This window comes from Sciurus vulgaris (assembly GCF_902686455.1).
Source record: "Sciurus vulgaris genome assembly, chromosome: 15".
NCBI classification, from domain to species: domain Eukaryota; kingdom Metazoa; phylum Chordata; class Mammalia; order Rodentia; family Sciuridae; genus Sciurus; species Sciurus vulgaris.
This window is the reverse complement of record NC_136476.1, coordinates 51,638,840-51,659,591: the sequence shown is the minus strand read 5'-3', so window position 1 is coordinate 51,659,591 and position 20,752 is coordinate 51,638,840. Positions and strand designations below refer to the sequence as shown.

The window sequence follows — 20,752 nt, the reverse complement described above, 5'->3', positions numbered from 1 at the left end:
TACCTGGGGTGTGGGCTAGGGGCAAGTGGGCTGGGAAGGGAAGAGAACCAACTCTCTGGATGCACATGTCCCTCTACCTCCACTTGGGTTCCTGGGAGGACCACTGACCTGCTGGGTGACCCTAGGTGAGTCACGAACCCTCAGAACCTCTGTTTCTGTCCAGCCAAGGAAACTGACCTAAAAGATCTCCAGGGGCTCTCTGGACTTTTGGAAATTGGACTCTTGAGGGCCTTTAGGCAGGAAGGGGCTGGGAGTAAGGAGGGAATTAGACCTCCCCAGGGAGGGGACTGGGTCAGGTGATATCATAATGGGCAGTGCCCATCCTGGAGAGAGAAGCAGAGTGGGGTAGGAGCAGGAAGGCTGTGGGGGAGAATAGCTGAGAGATCCTCTATAGGAGGGGGTCACAGCAGCTAGGTGCACCTGCCAGGCTGGAGGCGTGGGCTATTTAGTAGGAGGGGTGGTCACTGATGTCCAGCAGGAGTCTTTGACAGATAGAGCCCACCATAGCATCCCCAAGAACTCACCATGTTCCTCTTCTCCCATAAGACCAAGACCCCCATCAGCACCTACAGTGACTCCTACAGGGCTCCCACCTCCATCAAGGAGGTCTATAAGGACCCACCTCTGTGGGCCTGGGAGGCCAACAAGTTTGTGACCCGGGTAAGTGGAGATTTGGGGAGGAATAGGCCACAGTATATGGCCATGTGTCTGGATGACTGGCAATGTGTGGCTGTCACTATGTGTTTGTAATTGATAGCTTTATGCATGTGTGTCTTTTATTCATTTGTCTAGGCACAAAATGTACCATGGTATGTAAAACAGTGTAAGTTCTTTCCTTCATGGATCTATACCAGGATAGGAGGTGGGACGAGGCAGATAATAAACAAAGAGTTTTATAAATTGTCAGAAGTGCTATAAAGGAAATAAACAGGGTATAAAAATAGAAAGGAGAGGTTAGGGCATGGGAGACCTTTTTCTTTCCTTTTTGCAGTGCTGAGTGCTCTACTACTGAGTTACATCCCCGACTTAGATCTCTTTCTCTCAAAGTGATGTTGAGCTGAGACTGAAAAGATGAGAGAGAACTAGGCTGGTGAAGGGCTGAAACAATAGAAGAACTGAAAGTTCCAGAGTGATTAGAAAGTACAAAGGCCTGTGATTGTCTGTAGGATAATCCAGAAAATGTCCTGTAGGCATGTCTTCATGCACAATCTCTTTGTGTCTGTCTGTGTTTGAAGATGAGTAGCCAAGTGGGTCTATGCAGCTTTCACCAAAGGGAGAAGAGATCTGGAAGTCTAACTGTAACTCCGCTTAAGAGAATTGGTCCACGGGTACCATCCAACAAAACTTTGCTGAGTATTTTCTTGTGTAGTCTCCAAGGCCAGCCCCTGACTTTAAGGAGTTCTCAGCAAACAGGTAAGCAAAGTCAGGTTGCTGTATGTGGCCATGCACCAGCAGAGCAAGCACTGACAGGAGTGCCAGGAAGGGAAGAGAACTCCCAAGTTCTGAGTGACAGCACTCTTCCTACAGAAGAGTTTTGAGAAGGCAGCCTGGGAAGTTCAGCCCTAACTGGAACTGAAGCTGTTAGAGCAGAAAGAGAGCATAGGCTGCAGACCAAAAAGAGCCCTTAGATTATGTTGAGGAGCATGAAAGTGTCATGGCTGAATTGTGATTTAAGCCACTGTAGCCATAGTGTCACAATTGGACAGGTTGGGGACAGGAAGGCCACTGAGAAGTGAAACAGGAAGAGGAGTCAGGCATAGTGGCACACACCTATAACCTCAGCTACTTCAAAGTCTGAAGTAGGAGGATCACAGGTTCAAGGCTAGCCTGGCCAATTTAGCAAGACTGTCTCAAAAAATAATAAATAAAGGTTAGGTGGATAGGTCAGTGGTAGAGCACTTGCCCAGCATGCACAAGGTCCTGGGTTTGATCCACAGTACCACAAACAAAAAGGAAAATAAGGATGTGGGTAGAAGATAATAACAAAAAACTGCAGTAGTAAAAACAATGAATTTTAAATAGGTTTTTTTACATTTTTTAAATAATATATTTTGTCTAACAACAAAATAAGTATATGCTCAATGCAGAAAATGGGGATAACTCAGAGAATCATAATAAAAATGGTCCAGCCAGACGTGGTGGTGCACACTGTAATCCCAGCAGCTCAGGATGCCGAAGCAGGAAGATCCCAAGTTCGAAGTCAGCCTCAGAAACTTAGTGAGGCCCTAAAGCAACTTAGCAAGACCCTGTCTCAAAATAAAAAAATAATAAGGGCTCAGGATATGGCTCAGGGATTGAGCTCCCCTGGGTTCAATCCCTGTTCCATAATCCCACGGTCCAAGATAATCACTGTTAATACATTCTTAAATGCCCTTTTAGGAATCAAAATTTTTTTTTACAAAAATGGCATCATATTGTACTAATATTTTAAATCTTGCATTTTTCACAGTCAGGTATATTTTCCTGTGTCAAAAATTTTTGCAATGTAATTTTATTGACTATATAGTATTCTTTTTACATGTGTACTATAATGTATTCAAGGAATCATCAGAAATTTAGATTTTTTTTTATAAAATGTTGCTAGTATAATCATTATTCTACATATATCTTTGTACACATCTTCAACTATTTCCTTAGGATAAATTCCTATACATGAAAGATTAGAAGGATATAGACTTTTTTTTAGCTTTTGATATATGCCTCAAATTGCTGTAATAAGGTATGTAATAATTTACACTCCCTCAAGTAAAATAAGAGAGTGCCTACCTATATTTCCACTTCTATAAGAGGAAATTTTAAGGAGTAGATCAACAGATCTTAGCGACTATTTTGACATAAAGCTGGAGAGGTTAGGATGACTCCTGGGTTTTTGGCCCTGGCAACTGGAGGAATGGTAGTGCTACCAAATGAGATATGGAATAGCAGATTGGAGACTTGGAATTCATTCTGGGACACAAATGCTTGAGGTCATCCAGGAAAAGTACCTGGTAGGTAGCTAGGTACATAGTACTTGCCTGAAGCAAAGGAAAGAGGCCTGGGCTACAGACAGAACTTGGAGTTTTCATCATATAAATGGTAGCTGGAGTGATAGGAGTGGATGAGTTTGCCAAAGAAGAGTGAGAAAATGGCCAAAGATAGAACTTGGGTGAATATTAATATTCAAGGGGTACATAAAGAAATAAGAATCATAAAAGGAGACCATTATAGCCAAAGAGGAAAAATCAGAGACACCAATAAAGACTGAATTATTCAACAAAGGTCAGTGTGAAATGCTTCTGACACAGAAAGGGATTCTTCAGAAATAGTAACTCTTGGTAACGTAGCCAGACAGCTTTAGTGCCCAGAGAGGAGTGAGTCAGATCACCATGGGAGTAAGGATGAAGGAAAGGCTTCTGTCTTTGGCAGTGCGGTGGATAGTCTGAAGGCTGCTCCTGCTTCAAAACAACTAAGTCTTGCATAAAAACTAATTCTTATTTTGTTTTGGACTTCTTGGGGGTGAATGGTAAATTTACTAACAACAAAATAAATATATGCTTAATGCAGAAAATGGAGAATAGGACAAGGATTGCACTGAAGACAAATGCCAATATTGGCATTGTAGGCTGGAGCATGGAGAGGTGGAGAACTAAATCTGTGAACTTCCAACTGAAACAGAAGGTTCAATGTCTCTAGCTCCTTGCCACCCCCTACACCACACACACACACACACACGAGAGAGAGAGAGAGAGAGAAGAATCTTCTGTGGTGGAAAACATTCTCAGTGTAGGTCTCCAGGCATCCTTCAGAGTAAGGCCAAACACAAGTTCACAATAAGAAATATAAGCAAACAAACAGCTGGCACAGCTCAGTGATAGAGTGTTTGCCTAATCTGCACAAGGCCCTAGGTTCAATCCCCAATACCACAAGGAAAAAAGAAATCCACCATATTACAGAATCAGGAGAAACAACAAACAGTAGACTTAACCACCAAGGTCTTCAGAAGATGAAATTAACAAAGCATACAAAATATTTTGCATTTTTAATGTAAATCAAAATAAGCAAGAAACAAGAAAATGTTCTTAAAATTGAGCAGATAAATGTACAAAAAAAAAAAAAAAAAAAAAACAAGTAGAAATTTTAGAGTGAAAATGTGTTGGTAAAACCTAAAACTCAGTGAATGGGTTAGAGAGCAGATTAAACACCCATGAAGAGTTTCAGTGAAATGAAAGATAGATTGAAGGAAATTTCCCTGGATGAAGCAGAGAGAGGCAAAGAGATGGAAAATATGAAAGAAATATTTAGCAATATGAAAGATAATGAGAAGATTCCACACTCATCTAATCAGAGTCCCAGAAAGGAAGGGGCAGGGGAAAGAATAAGCATTATCTAATGAGAAATAAGCCTAGGATTTTCCAGAACTAGTGAAAGAAACAAATCCACAGATACAGAAGAAAGAAAAGAAAGAAATTTCACAGTCAGATGCCTTGCAGTGAAACTACAGAACACCAGCTTAAAATCAAGCAAAGAAAAGAATTTTCTAAGCGTCATCCTTTCAAGAACAAAGACATTTACAGGAAAACGAAAATGGAAATGTTGGACTGAAGGTCATTAGCTCACTGATAGAGCATTTGTTTAGCATGCATGAGACGCTGGATTCAATCCCCAGCACCCCCATCACACACACACACACACACACAGATTTACTACCATCAGATCTATGAATTATAGAAGAACTTATAAAGGCTATATTTTGAGAATAAGGAAAATGATCACAGGAGGCAAGTCTGAGATGCAGTAAAGAATGGTGAAAAACTGATTTTTAAAAAGTTGAATTTAAACAGACATTATCTCTAGAAAATAATTATAAACCAGGCTCAGAGCACACACTTGTAATCCCAGCACCCTCAGGAGAATCACAAGTTCAAGGCCAGCCTCAGCAACTTAACAAGACCCTGTCTCAAAATAAAAATTGGGGGACTGGGGATATAGCATTGCAAAAAAAATTAAAAATAATAAATAATAAAAAAATAAAAATTGGGACTGGGAATATAGCTCAGTTGGTAGAGTGCTTGCCTTGCATGCACAAGGCCCTGGGTTCAATCCCCAGCACAATAAATAAATAAATAAATAAATAAATAGGGTTGGGTATTTAGCTCAGTGGTAGGGTGCCTCTGGGTTCAATCCCCAGTATGGCAAAAATAATTTAAAAATTATAGTGGTTTTTAATTTGTAACATTTAAAGAAAGAACCAAAATATTAGGAAACAGCAGTATTTAAGTTAAGAGTATGACAGGGTTAAGATGTTTCAAGATTGTTCTAAAGAGTATGTAGCCAGGCGTGGTGGCACATGCCTGTCATCCCAGTGGTTTGGGAGGCAGGAGGGTCATGAGTTCAGAGCCAGCCTCAGCAACTTAGCTCAGTAGCAGAGTTCCCCCAGGTTCAATATACAGTGCCAAACAAAACAAACAAATTTTTCTAAAAAGGGTATAAGATGTAGTTTTGTACTGCCCACAAGCTGGAACTACACTTTCCAGATGGCCATAAGAGAAATTTGCAATGTGATTTAGAAAGTATAAATGAAAGAGCAGTCATCTTTACCCTCTGAAAGTTAACACAGGGTACCAACCACTGTGGGGCTTGTGCACAATGCTGCTAGTCCACCATACTGGCCTTCAGCTCCCACTGGTCCTCCTCCTTCAACTTCTTCCTGGGCAGGTGTGTATACAGCCACTTGACAAGGCACCAGCTTCTCCTGAAGGCTATTCATATCATCAAGGTTGGTGGCATACGCAGGTTTTGGGTTACCTCCATGGGCTCCTGTTTTTCCCTGCTCTTCCCTACTTCATGTCCAACACTCTGACTGCCAGCCAGTAACTTCAGGCTCAAAAATAGATACAAAGATAACAGTCTTACTGAGTTTATAATTATGGAAAATCTAAACCCTAAAAAAAATCCTTATGCCACATTATGCATAGTAGTTCTACTTCTCTGATCCAAACTTGACTGACATAGAAATAACAAAAAGCTGAATAAGCTAATTATAGATAAGAGAATTTCAGATGAAACACACATACTTTTTTAGATGGATAGCTACATAAATAACAAAGTTTCAATTTGCCAGGAACATATAGTTCTTAAATTTGTATTGACCTAATAGAATTACTAGAAAGAGAAGGTGACACAACCCACCATATTACATTTTTCTTTTGAGTTTTTATTATTTTAATTATATAAACTCATGGAGTACAGTGTGATAATTCAGTACATGTGTACCATGTATAATAATTAAATCAGGGTAATTAATATTTCTCCTTATTTGTTTAAATTTCTGTTTAACATGTAATAAATGTAGACCTTTATGAGGTGCCATGTGACACTTCAAGACACATACAATATGTACTGATCAAGTCAGGCAACTAAACTTTAACACAATACAACTATTGATAGCTCAATCAGACTCCGCCCAAAAAAGACAAAGATCTAAAATACCTGAAAACATAATTAATACACTTGATTTATTGAATGTAAATAGAATGCTGACCCTATAGATATAAGCATATAAGGAATACTATAAAAATTGACCAAGTACAAGTCCATAAAACAAATATTAATAGAACTTGAAGATTGATGGTATACAAAACAACTCAACCCTCAATGCAATTAAATTATAGATAAGCAACAAAAAGACATTTTAAAACAAAATACTCAAAAATACTCTAATGGATCATATAAGAAATCAAAACAAATAGAAAAATATTCAGAACTAAAAAGACTGTACATAAAAACTTGTGGGGTGAAACAAGTTGTAGAGAAAAACCTATAAATGCTTGCCTAAGAAAAGAAAAAAGGTGAAATATTAAGGAGAAGAGTATCAGATTTAACAAGAAAGAGTGGAAAAAACAAGTGAAAGAAAAGAGAAGAATAGAGGTAATAAAAATAAGAACAAAACTGAAGATTAAACAAGACTAATAGTCAAAATTTTATTCTTTGATAAAATAATAAAATAGACAAATCTCTAGAGTGATTAATTAAGGAAGGATGAGTCACTGACAAATAAAAAGGTCTAAGCAAAGCATCGTGGTGCATACCTGTAATCCTAGTGACTCAGGAGGCTGAAGCAGGAGGATTGCAAGTTTGAGACCAGCCTCAGAAACTTAGAGAGGCCTTAAGCAACTTAGCAAGACACTGTCTCTAAATAAAAAATAAAAATTAAGGACTGGAAATGTGGCTCACTGGTTAAGTACCCTGGGTTCAATTCCTATGCCAGGAAAAAAAAAAAAAAATATATATATATATAGATATTTAATTAAATATATATATATTTAATTAAATATAGTTAGGTTCCTCCAAATGTTCAAGAATTCAAGGAACAGTTTATTTCAATCTTCCAAAGAACAGGAGAAAAAAGGATGCTTCCTAACCAATTCTGTGAAGCCCAGTATAACTTTGATGCAAAACTAATAAAGAACAGAATAGAAAATTATACATAAATATAAAAACCAAAATTCTCAATAAAATATTAGCAAACTATATCCAGGAGTGCATAAAAATAAGGATCATTAACATAGAATGATATATATTTGTTTCACAAATGTGAGGATAGTTGAATATTAGAAAAGTAAATGCCATTTATCACATTAATAATTCAAGAAGAAAAGCCACAAAATCATTTCTAATACACTAAAATTAAATGTACAAGAGTGATACTAGGGGGGTAATAAAAATATTCTAAAACTGGGTTGTGGTGATAGTCACTAATACTTGAATTGTACACTTAAACAGTGGATTTTATGGTATGTAAATTATACTTCAACAAAACTATTTAAAAAAAAAGAAAGAAAGAAACAGCAGTTGACTTAAAAAAAAAACAACAACTTAGCAAACTTACATAGGAGTGAACTTCCTAACTTGTTAAAGAATGACATGACATACACCAAGGAGCCAAGGGTAGTGGCATATGCTTGCAGTCCCAGCAACTCAGGAGTCTGACGCCGGAGGATCACAAGTTTGAGGTCAGTCTCAGAAACTTAGGGAGGCCCTAAGCAACTTAGTAAGACACTGTCTCAAAGTAAAATATAAAAATAAAAAGGGTTTGGGTTGTGACTCAGTGGTAGTGTACCCCTGGGTTCAATCCCCACTACTGAGAAAATATATTTTATATATTAAATACCTAAAGCATATAGCCAACATCACTCTTATTGTTAAATGTTAGAAGAATTCTTTTTAAAATTGGGATAAAGGAGCTGGGGCTGTAGTTCAGGGGCAGAGCTCTTGCCTAGCACCTGTGAGGCACTGGTTTGGATCCTCAGCACCACATAAAAATGAACAAATAAAGGAATACTATCCATCTACAACTACAAAAAAAAAATTTTTTTTAATTGGGATAAAGACATGTTTTAGTTAGCATTTTCACTGCTGTGATAATTATGGAGGAGGAAAGGTTTATCTGGGGGCACACGGTTTCAGAGGTCTTCGTCCATGGAAGGCCGGCTCCATTCGCTGGGGCTCCAGGTGAGGCAGAACATCATGGTGGAAGAGCATGGCAGAGGGAAGCAGCTCACATCACAGTGATCAGGAAGCAGAGACTCCAGTTTCCAGATACAAAACATATACCCCATAGCCATGCCCCAATTCCCACCTCCCCCAACCACATCCTGCACTTCAATTAATCCCACCAGGGAATAATTCACTGATTGGGTTAAGACTCTTATAACCCAATCATTTCTCCCCTGAACCTCTTGCATGGTCTCACACAGGAGTTTTTGGGGGACACGTGTCATATCCAAACCATAACAGCAAGGATGTTTACTATCACTACTTTTATTCAACATTATACTAGAAGTCCTAACCAGGACAAGGGGAAAAGAAAAATAAAAAGATGTAAAGATTTGATTCCCAAGCACAACCAAAAAAAAAAAAAAAAAAAAAAAAAAAAAAAAAAAAAGAAATATAACTGTCATTATTTATAGATGAAATAATTAGTGTGTATACAACCTACACATTATTAGAATTAAGAAAATTTAGAAAGTTGGATGAATATCAGCTCAAAAGCAATCACATTTTCTTATACAAACAAGCATGATTTTAAAAATACACATTTATTCAAGCAACAAAAAATAAAAGAAATAAAAATTGGGAAGATACAAGATGGCAGACTAGAGGAGGCTGCGTTCTTTGTCACTCCATAACATATGTTATGAAATGACACTTTGTCATTTCAAGCAGAGGATATCTGTTTCTTTGTGAGGCAGTTTTTCCAGCTTATTGATCCCCTGCTGTTTACCCCTTTTGTCCACTGTGATCACCTGCAGTCTACCAGCATATCGACTACTTTTTGAGTGCAGATTGCGCACTGTCTGGTGCCTACCATCCACCATAAGCCTGCCGCTTGCCTGTCCATCACCTGCCTTTCACCTACCCATCACCCACTGCCTGAGGTTCACCTCCCAATCGTCCAACAGCAGTCAGCAGACTGACCACAGACCACCAGTGGAGCGCCAGCTGCCTGCTGTTTTCTGGAAGTTCACTGTCACAGTACCTGCAGGTTTGGTTACACCTGGCTGCCTCCACTTTGAGACAAGAGCCAGGACTTGTAGGACCCCTGGCCGAACTGATTGAGTCCCGTCTCCAGGATTCCTCAGCCCGACGGATCACTCCCTGCCTCCAGGGCCCTCGCATCGACTGACTGCGCCCTACCACTAGGACTGTCAGACTAACTGATTGCACCCTGCCTCCAGGATCCCACAACCAGACCCACCACACCCCACCTCCAGGACCTCCAACTGACCACTGCCCACACCCTGAGCTGCAGCTTCCCATTTGCCAACACATTTGGAAGCCACAGTGGCCATCTTGGGTAATCCTGGAAGCTGTATCTCCCATCTTTGGGTGGGGCAAATTCCATCCTGAGATGCCTGCTGGGGACTGGAAGCTCATTGTCAGGTACCTCTCATGCATCAGGCTACTGAAGACTGGGAGGTTTGAATACTATATGACTGTTATAGTGTAGATTTTCTTTTTTCGCCTTATTGAAAAATTTTAAGTTTTTATTTCTTTACTTTTCTCGCTGTCTTTTCCTTTCATTTACCTGTTCCCTCAGAGTCTCTTTCTCCCTTTTCCTATGCTAACAACTGATTTCTTTTGAGTACACTCTCACTCTTTCTATGATCTAGAACTTCTATATATTCTTTTGTTATCCCATTAACAGCTACAACCTCCACCTCTTAGCATCCTCTTTGTCCTCCATTAGAAACTGTAGATTTTATTGCAAATCTATTTGTTATACTGAAGATAATAATTGAATTCATTCTGTTTATTATGACAATATTGTTAATGTCCTCATAGGGGCTATTTGGTTTCAGGTTGCATACTGTCTGAACTGGGCACTGCTAAAATTGATCTCCCCTTTAAAGAAAAGGTTTTGGAAACCTATAGGGCCACTATAAGCCTATAGGGGGAAATTGTCAATACCCCAGATCTGCATGCTAGAGGGGAAGATACATGAACAACATGAAAAAACAAGGGAAGCAAATGATCCAAACAAATCTAGATTCTGTATTAATAGAATCCAGTGACAGTATGATAGAAGAAATGTCAGAAAAGGACTTCAGATTATACATGATTTAAATGATTCATGAAGCAAAGGATGAGAGAAGAGAGCAAATGCAGGCAATGAATGATCATATCAATAAGCAGTTGAAAGAGCAACTGCAGGAAGCAAAAGATCATTCCAACAAAAAGATAGAGATTCTCAAAAAAAAAAAAAAACCAGAAATCCTTGAAATGAAGGAAACAATAAACCAAATAAAAAACTGAATGGAAAGCATCACCAACAGACTAAACCACTTGGAAGACAGAACCTCAGACAATGAAGACAAAATATTTAATCTTGAAAATAAAGATGCCCAAACAGAGAAGATGGTAAAAAAATCATGAACAGAATCTCCAAGAACTATGGGACATCATGAAAATTTAAGAATTATTGGGATTGAGGAAGGCACAGAGATACAAACCAAAGGAATGAACACCTATTCAATGAAATAATATCAGAAAATTTCCCAAGCCTGAAGAATGAAATGGAAAATCAAATACAAGAGGCTTACAGAACACCAAATGCACAAAATCACAACAGATCCACATCAAGGCACATTATAATGAAAATGCCTAACATTCAAAATAAAGATAGGATTTTGAAGGCTGTGAGAGAAAAGCATCAGATTACATATAGGGGGAAACCAATACAGATATCAGCAGATTTCTCAGCCCAGATCCTAAAAGCTAGAAGGGCCTAGAACAACATATTTCAATCTCTGAAAGAACATGGTTGCCAACCAAGAATCCTATACCCAGCAAAACTACCCTTCAGATTTGAAGATGAAATAAAATCCTTCCATGATAAACAAAAGTTAAAAGAATTTACAAATAGAAAGCCTGTGCTACAGAACATTCTCAGCAAAATATTCCATGAGGAGGAAATGAAAAACAACAATGTAGGTCAGCAAAGGGAGGAACTACCTTAAAGGAAAAAACCAACCAAGGGAGAAACCACGTCAAGTTAAAAACCAAAAATAAGCCCAAATGACTGGAAATACAAATCTTATCTCAATAATAACCCTGAGCATTAATGGCCTAAACTCATCAATCAAAAGACATAGACTGGCAGAATGGATTAAAAAGAAAGATCCAACAATATGCTGCCTTCAAGAAACTAATCACATAGATAAGGACATCCACAAACTAAAGGTGAAAGGATAAGAAAAAACCTACCATGCACATGGACTCAGTAAAAAAGCAGGGGTTTCCTTCCTTATTTCATATAAAGTGAACTTCAAGCCAAAGTTAGTCAAAAGGGGGATAAAGAAGGACATTTCATACTGCTTAAGGGAAACATAAATCAGGAAGACATAACGATCATAAATATTTCTGCCCCAAACAATGGTGCATCCATGTACATCAAACAAATCCTTCTCAATACCAAGAATCAAATAGACCACAACACAATAATTCTGGGTGACTTTAACACACTGCTGTCACCACTGGATAGATCTTCCAAACAAAAACTAAACAAAGAAACCATAGAACTCAATAATACAATCAATAACTTAGACTTAACAGACAGATATAGAATATTCCATCCATCAAAGAGCAAATAAACTTCTCAGCAGCACATGGAACCTTCTCTAAAACAGACCACATGTTATGCCACAAAGCAGCCCTTAGTAAATGCAAAAAAATAGAGATACTACCTTGTGTTCTATCAGATCATAATGGAATGAAAGTAGAAATCAATGACAAAATAAAAAACAGAAATTACTCCAACACCTGGAGACTAAATACTGTGCTATTGAACGAAGCATGAATAACAAAAAAAATCAGGGAGGAGATAAAAAAATTCTTAGAGGTAAATGAGAAAGATGATACAACATATCAAAATCTCTGGGACACTATGAAAGCAGTACTAAGAGGAAAATTCATTGCATGGAGTGCATTCAAGAAAAGAATAAAAATCAACAAATAAATGACCTAACATTACATCTCAAAGCCCTAGAAAAAGAATAGAATAACACTAAAAGTAGTAGAAGACAGAAAATAATTAAAATCAGAGCTGAAATCAATGAAATTGAAACAAAAGAAACAATTCAAAAAATTGACAAAACAAAAAGTTGTTTTTTTGAAAAAGTAAACAAAATAGACAAACCCTTAGCCACACTAACAAAGAGGAGAGAGAAAACTCAAATTACTAAAATTCATGATGAAAAAGGAAATATCATGACAGACACCACTGAAATACATAACATAATGAGAAGCTACTTTGAAAATCTATATTCCAACAAAATACTGAAGACATTGACAAGTTTCTAGAGACATAAGATCCTCCCAAGCTGAACCAGGAGGACATACACAATTTAAACAGATCAATATCAAGCCATGAAATAGAAGAAGCCATCAAAAGCCTACCAACCAAGAAAAGCCCAGGACCAGACGGATTCTCAGCCAAGTTCTACAAGACCTTCAAAGATGAATTCATTCCAATACTTCTCAAAGTATTCCAGGAAACAGAAAAGTAGGGAACCCTACCAAACTCATTCTATGAAGCTAATATCAACCTCATACCCAAACCAGGCAAAGACACATCAAGGAAAGAAAATTTTAGACCAATATCTTTGATGAATGTAGACGCAAATATCCTTAACAAAATACTGGCAAACCATATCCAAAACATATTATGAAGATAGTGCACCATGATCAAGTGGGGTTCACCCTGGGGAATGCAAGTTTGGTTCAACATCCATAAATCAATTAATGTAATCCATCACGTCAATAGACTTAAGGATAAGAATCATATAGTTATTTCAACAGATGCAGAGAAAGTGTTTGACAAAATACAACACCCCTTCATGCTCAAAACACTAGAAAAAATAGGGATAGCTAAGCCCATGACCAAAATAGGGATGCTAAGCCCATGGCCAACATCATTCTTAATGGAGAAAAATTGAAAGCATTCCCTTTAAAAACAGTAACAAGACAGGGATGCCCTCTTTCACCATTTCTATTCAACATCATCCTTGAAATACTAGCCAGAGCAATTAGACAGACTAAAGAAATTAAAGGGATATGAATAGGAAAAGAGGAACTTAGCTGTCACTATTTGCTGATGACATGATTCTCTATTTAGAGGATCCAAAAATCTCCTCCAGAAAACTTCTAGACCTCATTAATGAATTCAGCAAAATAGCAGGATATAAAATCAACACACATAAATCTAAAGCATTTTTATTCATAAGCAAGGAAACATCTGAAAGGGAAATGAGGAAAACAACTCCATTCGCCATAGCTTCAAAAAAATAAAATACTTGGGAATCAATTTAACCAAAGAGGTGAAAGATCTCTACAATGAAAACTACAAAACATTGAAAAAAGAAATTGAGGAAGACCTTAGAAGATGGAGAGATCTCCCATGTTCTTGGATAAGCAGAATTAATATTATCAAAATGGCCATACTTCCAAAGGTGCTATACAAATTTAACGAAATTCCAATTAAAATCCCTATGACATTTCTCATAGAAACAGAAAAAGCAATCATGAAATTCATCTGGAAGAACAAAAGACCCAGAATAGCCAAAGCAATCCTGGGTAGAAAGAGTGATGCAGGAGGTATCACTATACCAGACCTTAAACTCTACTGTAGAGCAATAGTAATAAAAACGGCATGGTACTGGCACCAAAATAGACAGGTAAATCAATGGTACAGGAGAGAAGACACAGAGACATACCCACATAAGTACAGTAACCTCATACTAGACAAAAGTGCCAAAAACTTACAATGGAGAAAAGAGCCTCTTCAACAAATGGTGCTGGCAAAACTGGAAATCCATATGCAGTAAAATGAAATTAAACCCCTATCTCTCACCCTGTACAAAACTCAACTCAAAATGGATCAAGGATCTAGGAATTAGACCTGAGACCCTTCACCAAATAGAAGAAAAAGTAGGCCCAAATCTCCATCACGTTGGCTGAGGACCAGACTTTCTTAACAAGACCCCCCATAGTGCAAGAACTAAAAGCAAGAATCAATAAATGGGATAAGTTCAAACTAAAAAGTATTTTCTCAGCACAGGAAACAATCAATAATGTGAAAAGAGAGCCTACAGTGTGAGAGCAAATCTTCTCCACACACACTTCAGACACAGTACTCATCTCCAAAGTTTATAAAGCACTTGAAAAACTTTGCACCCAAAATACAAAGAACCCAATCAATAAATGGGTAAGGAAATGGGCAAACACTTCACTGAAGAAGATATACAGTGATCAACAAATATATGAAAAAGTGCTCAGCATCCCTAGTAATTAGAGAAATGCAAATTAAAACCACCCTAAGATTTCATCTAACTCCAATTAGAATGGCTATTATCAAGAACACAAGCAATAAGTGTTGACATGGATGTGAGGAAAAAGGCACACTCATACATTGCTGGTGAAGTTGCCAATTGGTACAGCCACTCTGGAAAGCAGTCTGGAGGTTCCTCAGAAAACTTGGAATGGACCCACCATTTTGACCCAGCTATCCCACTCCTTGGTTTATACCCAAAGGACTTAAAATCAGCATACTACAGTGATGCAGCCACATCAATGTTCATAGCAGCTCAATTCACAATAGCTAGATTGTGGAACCAACCTAGATGCCCTTCAATTGATGAATGGATAAAGAAATTGTGCTATATATACACAATGGAATTTACTCATCCATAAAGAAGAATGAAATTATGGCATTTGCTGGTAAATGGATGAAGCTGGAAAATATCATGCTAAGTGAAATAGGCCAATCCCAAAAAACTAAAGGCCGAATGTTTTCTCTGATAAGTGCATGACAATATATAACAAGGGGGCGTGGCAGGGGAAAGAGAAGAATGAAGGAAATTTGGATGGTGTAGAGGAAAAAGGGGTGGGTGGGGTGGGGATGGAAAAACAGTAGAATGAAACAGAGGGGGTATTATCCTATGTATATGTGTGATTACATGAATGGTGTGAATCTACATTGTGTACAACCAAAGAAATGAAAAGTTGTACCCCATTTGTGTACAATGAATCAAAATGTGTCTGTAAAAATAAAAAATATTTTAATTTAAAAAAAAGAAATGAAAATTGTGTTCACAACTGTATGGATAGCCAGGCTCTGTGGTACATATCTGTGATTCTAGCAATTCCCTTTACTAAAGCTAGAGGATTGCAAGTTGGAGGACAGCCTCTGAAATTTTAATGGGGCCCTGTCTCAATAAATAAAAAGGACTAGAGATGTAGCCCAGTGGTAAAGTGTCTCTGGGTTCAATTTCCAGTACCAAAAACAAACAAACAAAAAGCTCTATGGATAAATCTGGGTGTGGTGCACACCTATATTTTGAACACTCCAGAGTCTGAGGCAGGAGGATCACTTGAGTTAAGGTATTAGAGACTAGCCTGGGAAACACAGTGAGACCTGTTTAAAAAGAAAACAAAACAACAAATAAACTAACAAAAAATCTATGCTTGGTGCGGTGATGCAGGCCTGTAATCCAAGCAACTCAGGAGACTGAGGCAGGAGGATCCTAAGTTTGAGGCCAGTTTCAGCAACCAGGAAAGACCCTCAGAAACTTAGTGAGACACTATTAAAAAATTAAAAAGTGGACTGGGGATACAGCTCAGTTGATAGAGTGCTTGCCTTGCAAGCACAATGCCTTGGGTTCAGTCCCCAGCACTGCAAAAAACTAAAAATAAAAAGGACTAGGGATGTAACTCAGTAGTAAAGTGCTGGGTTCAATCCCCAGTATCCTCCCAACACACACACAAAAATAATGTAGGAGTAATATTATGAAACCTTATTTAATTCTTTAGAAAATACTTAAATACCCCAACACTGAAAAAAAAAAAAAAACCTAAATAAATGAAGATATATAATATGTTCATGGATAGAAAGAGTAACAAAGATTCCATATAATCTGGTTAAAACCTCAACAGGATTTTATGAGAAATTTGACAAGAGCAAAGGCCCAAAAATATAGCTAAAATGAATCTGAAGAAGGGAACATATGCAGATATTAATGTTTATTACAAAGTTATTGAAATCCATAAAGAATAGTATTAATATAGACAAATTGACTAATGAACTAGAATACATCAGAAATAGACCCACATATATTTGGAAACAATATACATTTGAAAATAAAGCTATAGAAAAATGTCCCAGGCTTGGGATAACATTAAAAATCTGTGGAGAGCCAGGCATGGTGGCACATGCCTATTATCCCAGTGGTTCGGAAGGCTGAGGCAGGAGGATTTCATGTTTAAAGCCAGCCTCAGCAAAAGTGAGGTGCTAAGTAACTTAGTGAGGCCCTGTCTCTCTAAATAAAATACAAAATAGGGCTGGAGGTGTGGTTCAGTGTTGAGTTCCCCTGACTTCAATACCAAAAAAAAAAATGTATGGGAACAGATAGACTACTCAATAGGAAAATTGGTTATCCATATGGATAAAAATAAAATTAAGCCCTAATTCACTAAACATCCAAAATAAGCCCTGACAGATTAAATATGGAAAGTAAAACTGTCTAGCTTTTAGAAGAAAATACAGGACATAATCTCTGTTATCTGAGAGTATGGATAGATTTTTTTTAAATCCCCCAAAGCACTAATCATAAGAGATTAATAAATTTAACTCTTTAAATTAGGAACTTCTGTTCATTTAAGACACCACAAAGAAAAAGATTGAAGCCACAAACTGAGAGATTTGCAACATGGAACTAATTAATATATAGAATAAATAAAAACTATAATTCTCTGGGTTAAAATTGAACACATATGTGTTTTAACTCCTTCCTGAAACCCTCTAAAACGCCAGTAAATGAATGTTTAAGACATAAAGTCACAAAGATATGGTGAGAAAGAAGGGATAATGGCAAGAAAATTTTGGAAGATTAAAGTATGGTAGATCAATAGTAACTGATATAACAGATCCGAGAAATCTGAATCCAAAGCCAGCAATAGAAATCCCAAGACATAATTAAATTTAAAACTGCAGAACTTCCAAACTGCAGAATTTCCAAAAGGCTCAAGAATTGGTAACCCTAGGCTTCTCTGGAACTGAAGATGGGACAGGACCAAGGCTAAAGTAAGGATTATTTTAAAGCCTTTAAGAGGCAGTTAAACCCACTAATCTCCCCTTCTATTCCACGCCAAAGGGTAACTGCCTGCCTCTGTCTCTGCAAAAGTCACAGGCTTATTTTTGGCATGGATCTCAACACTGGGAATACAAGTTGAGGACAGGATATCACACTTAAAAACAGGCGAACCTTCATGTACTGAATGCTAAAAACCCCTAGCACCCCTCTTCTACCTAGGTTCTCACAACACTGGCAGCTTGGTTACTACCCTCAGGCCAAAGATTGAAGGAGTCTTCTGAAGAATCTTCTCAGTTCAAGATGAAAGACATACAGATACTGACATTGGAGTTTTGGTGGTTTTTTTTTTTTTTTTGGGGGGGGGCGTGGGTAGGTACCAGGGATTGAACTCAGGGGGACTTGACCACTGAGCCACATCCCTTGCCCTATTTTGTATTTTATTTAGAGACAGGGTCTCACTGAATTGCTTAGCACCTTGCTTTTATCAAGGCTGGCTTCGAATTCTTGAGCCTCACTATTACAGATATGCGCCACCTTGCCCGGCTAACATTGGAGTTTTTAAGAACAGTCAAGCTAGGTCATCCCATGGTGATGCTGACAGTGGACAAAGCCCACCCACAGCTCAAAACCTTCCATAAGCTCTTTTAGTCTGCTACATGTGAATATAAGCAAAGACTGCAGACCTTTGAGGAAAACCTCTAACAAAAAAAAATTGATGATGTCTCTGAGTTCATCTAAATGACTGTTTTTGTATTTGTGAGTGTAGGTGAATACGGGTGTGTAAGGCTCAGGGAAGTGCTAAGTCATTGGATCTCTGCGCTTATGTCTCCCACATTCTGCCCTCCACCTACACAGCAATGTGACTGTGCTAGACCTGACCACAGAACAGTGTAAACTGAGCCAAGTACAGTGCTGCATACCTGTAATCCCAGTTACTCAGAAGACTGAGGCAGGAGGATCACAAAGTCAAGGTCTAAGCAACTTAGTGAGACCTTGTCTCAAAATAAAAAATAAAAATGGCTAGGGATGTCAGTTCAGTGATAAAATGCCCCTGGGTTTAAACCCTAATACTGCAAAAAACAAAAACAAAAATAAAAAAAAACACCACCACAATGTCAGCTGAATACAGAAGCCCCTGAGCTGAGGGGTATTCCAGGTTGGCTTCTGAAGGTCTGAAAACCACCAGGTCTCAGCCCTGGCCAAGGAAAAGGAAGCCTCTGCCCTTAAGATCATAAAGAGCAGGTGTTGGTAGTAGTGTTACTGTTCCAGCACCCATTAGGTAGTGGTTTGACTTTGCTGAGTGTCCCCTACTTATGACCCAGCTGCCTTTTCAGACTAGCTGCCTGAAGAGATCTGTGGGCCCAAACCTTACTGGGCATTCTGATCTTGGCTAAGAACAAGGGGGCCTCAAAGGGAAGTCTTATTCTGGGTTCCCACAGATCTAGCCCAACCAGGAGTGATGAGCTGAGATGAGGTGAACATCAAGAAGCAGAGAGACGTAGGGCCCAGAGCAAGAACAGGAAAAAGATCAAGATAGAATGAGAACCAGGACAGAGGAAGGGTCAGGGTCAAGGATAATACTAAGACATGATCAAAAATCAAAGCAGCAGAATCAAAGTTGGCCAGAGACAAGGAATTAAATTTTAAAGTAGATGCCCCACCAGCCCCATCCGTCAGCCCTCCTAATGATGCAAGATTCCCAAAAAGCCAAGAAACCTGTATAAGGGCAGCTCCAGAGGCCTATTGGCCCTGTTGGAAGAGACTCAGGCCCTGCTCCTAAGTAGCACATAGTCCAGAAGAAAGAGAACAGGAACACTCAGCTCTGACCTTCAAGAGCTCCCAGTTTGGAAATGACAGAAATGAGAAGGTCAGAAAACCAATCTGACTAGGAGCAAAAACCTGGCTCCAAGCCCCAGCCTCTGATGGAAAAAGAAAAAAAGAGGAAAGAATAATTCAAACAAGAAACAGTGCCAAGGAATAAAGATTGCCATAGGAATCCCTCTTGCATAGAGAGGAGGATGGAAACCTACCAGAGCCAACCTTCTCAAAAGGGGTTGGATTTAGGTCTGGCAAGGACCCAGTGCTAGGGTCTCTATACAGCTAGCCACTTCTCCTCTCTCCCCTTGCCCAGGGTCTGACTCAGACTATGGAGCGGCACGTGGACCCTGAAGCTCTGCAGAAGATGATCAAATGTGCTACCCAAGACTATGGCTATAAAAGTTCCATATCGGGTCATCCCTACTTTCCTGAGAAGTATTGGCTGTCTCAAGAGGAAGGTAGGGACTCATTCCTCTCCCTACTCTGACCCTAGAAGAGACACCAACAGTGACCTGCAACCTGAATTCCACCCATGACCGACACCTTTTCCCTAATTAACCACCACTCCAACTTAACTCTCAATCACTGTCCTGACCCCTGGAGGAGATGAACCGGGTCCCACTTTTGGGAACTGCCCTCTCTGGAGGGGGGGAAAAAACTGGAAAAGCCCTGGATCTAATCCTTAGAGAGACAGAGAGAATATTAACATCCACCACACAAATCCCTCAAATGTTCCAGATGCCACCTTCTCCCATCTTCTTAGCAACCAACACTGCTCCATCTATTCTCTCCATTTCTCCTGCATCCACTACTTTTCCCTCAACCTGTAATATTTTCTAATTTTTCCTGCCTAAAAATTTTCTTGTTCCTGTCCTTCACAGCCAAGATTCCCAGAAACATAGTCAATATCCTCATACCCTTCATACCCTTAATGAGAAATTATCTTTTCTCTGTGCTTAAGTGTTTATGATCTGTCTCCCAGTCCAATCCAAAAGAGGCCAATAGTCTTGTCTAATTCATAGCTGTGCCCCCTCTCTCAAGGGGCTTCAGAGGTTCCAGTTTTCATAAGCATTTGTTGACTACTTATGATAATTTCAAATTGAAATTAAGAGTTCACATCTCCTATATTTAAACACTAAAATTGCACTTCCAAACCCATGGGATTTCAGTCTACCCTCTGAGACCTACCTTATACCTACCCTAAGCATTTCACTCTTCTGACCACTCTTTACTTCTTGAGACTACTTCCTCATTTGGCTTCTCTGATGCCTCACTTTCCTAGGTCTCTTGTGTACACACTATTGAAA

The 20,752-nt window shown here is 38.7% G+C and overlaps 1 protein-coding gene across 2 annotated transcripts in view; it reads left to right on the top strand.

Annotated features, from left to right (window-relative positions):
- Positions 1-120: 120 nt before the first annotated feature.
- LOC306645419 (myogenesis-regulating glycosidase) overlaps positions 121-20,752 on the top strand; it is a 33,380-nt gene continuing 12,748 nt past the window's right edge. For both annotated transcript variants that reach the window (XM_079113249.1, XM_079113248.1), the window contains exons 1-2: positions 121-660; positions 19,759-19,903. In XM_079113249.1, coding sequence (XP_078969375.1) covers positions 526-660; positions 19,759-19,903 — 280 coding nt within the window. In that variant the 5' untranslated portion in view covers positions 121-525. The remainder of the gene's footprint in view (positions 661-19,758; positions 19,904-20,752) is intronic.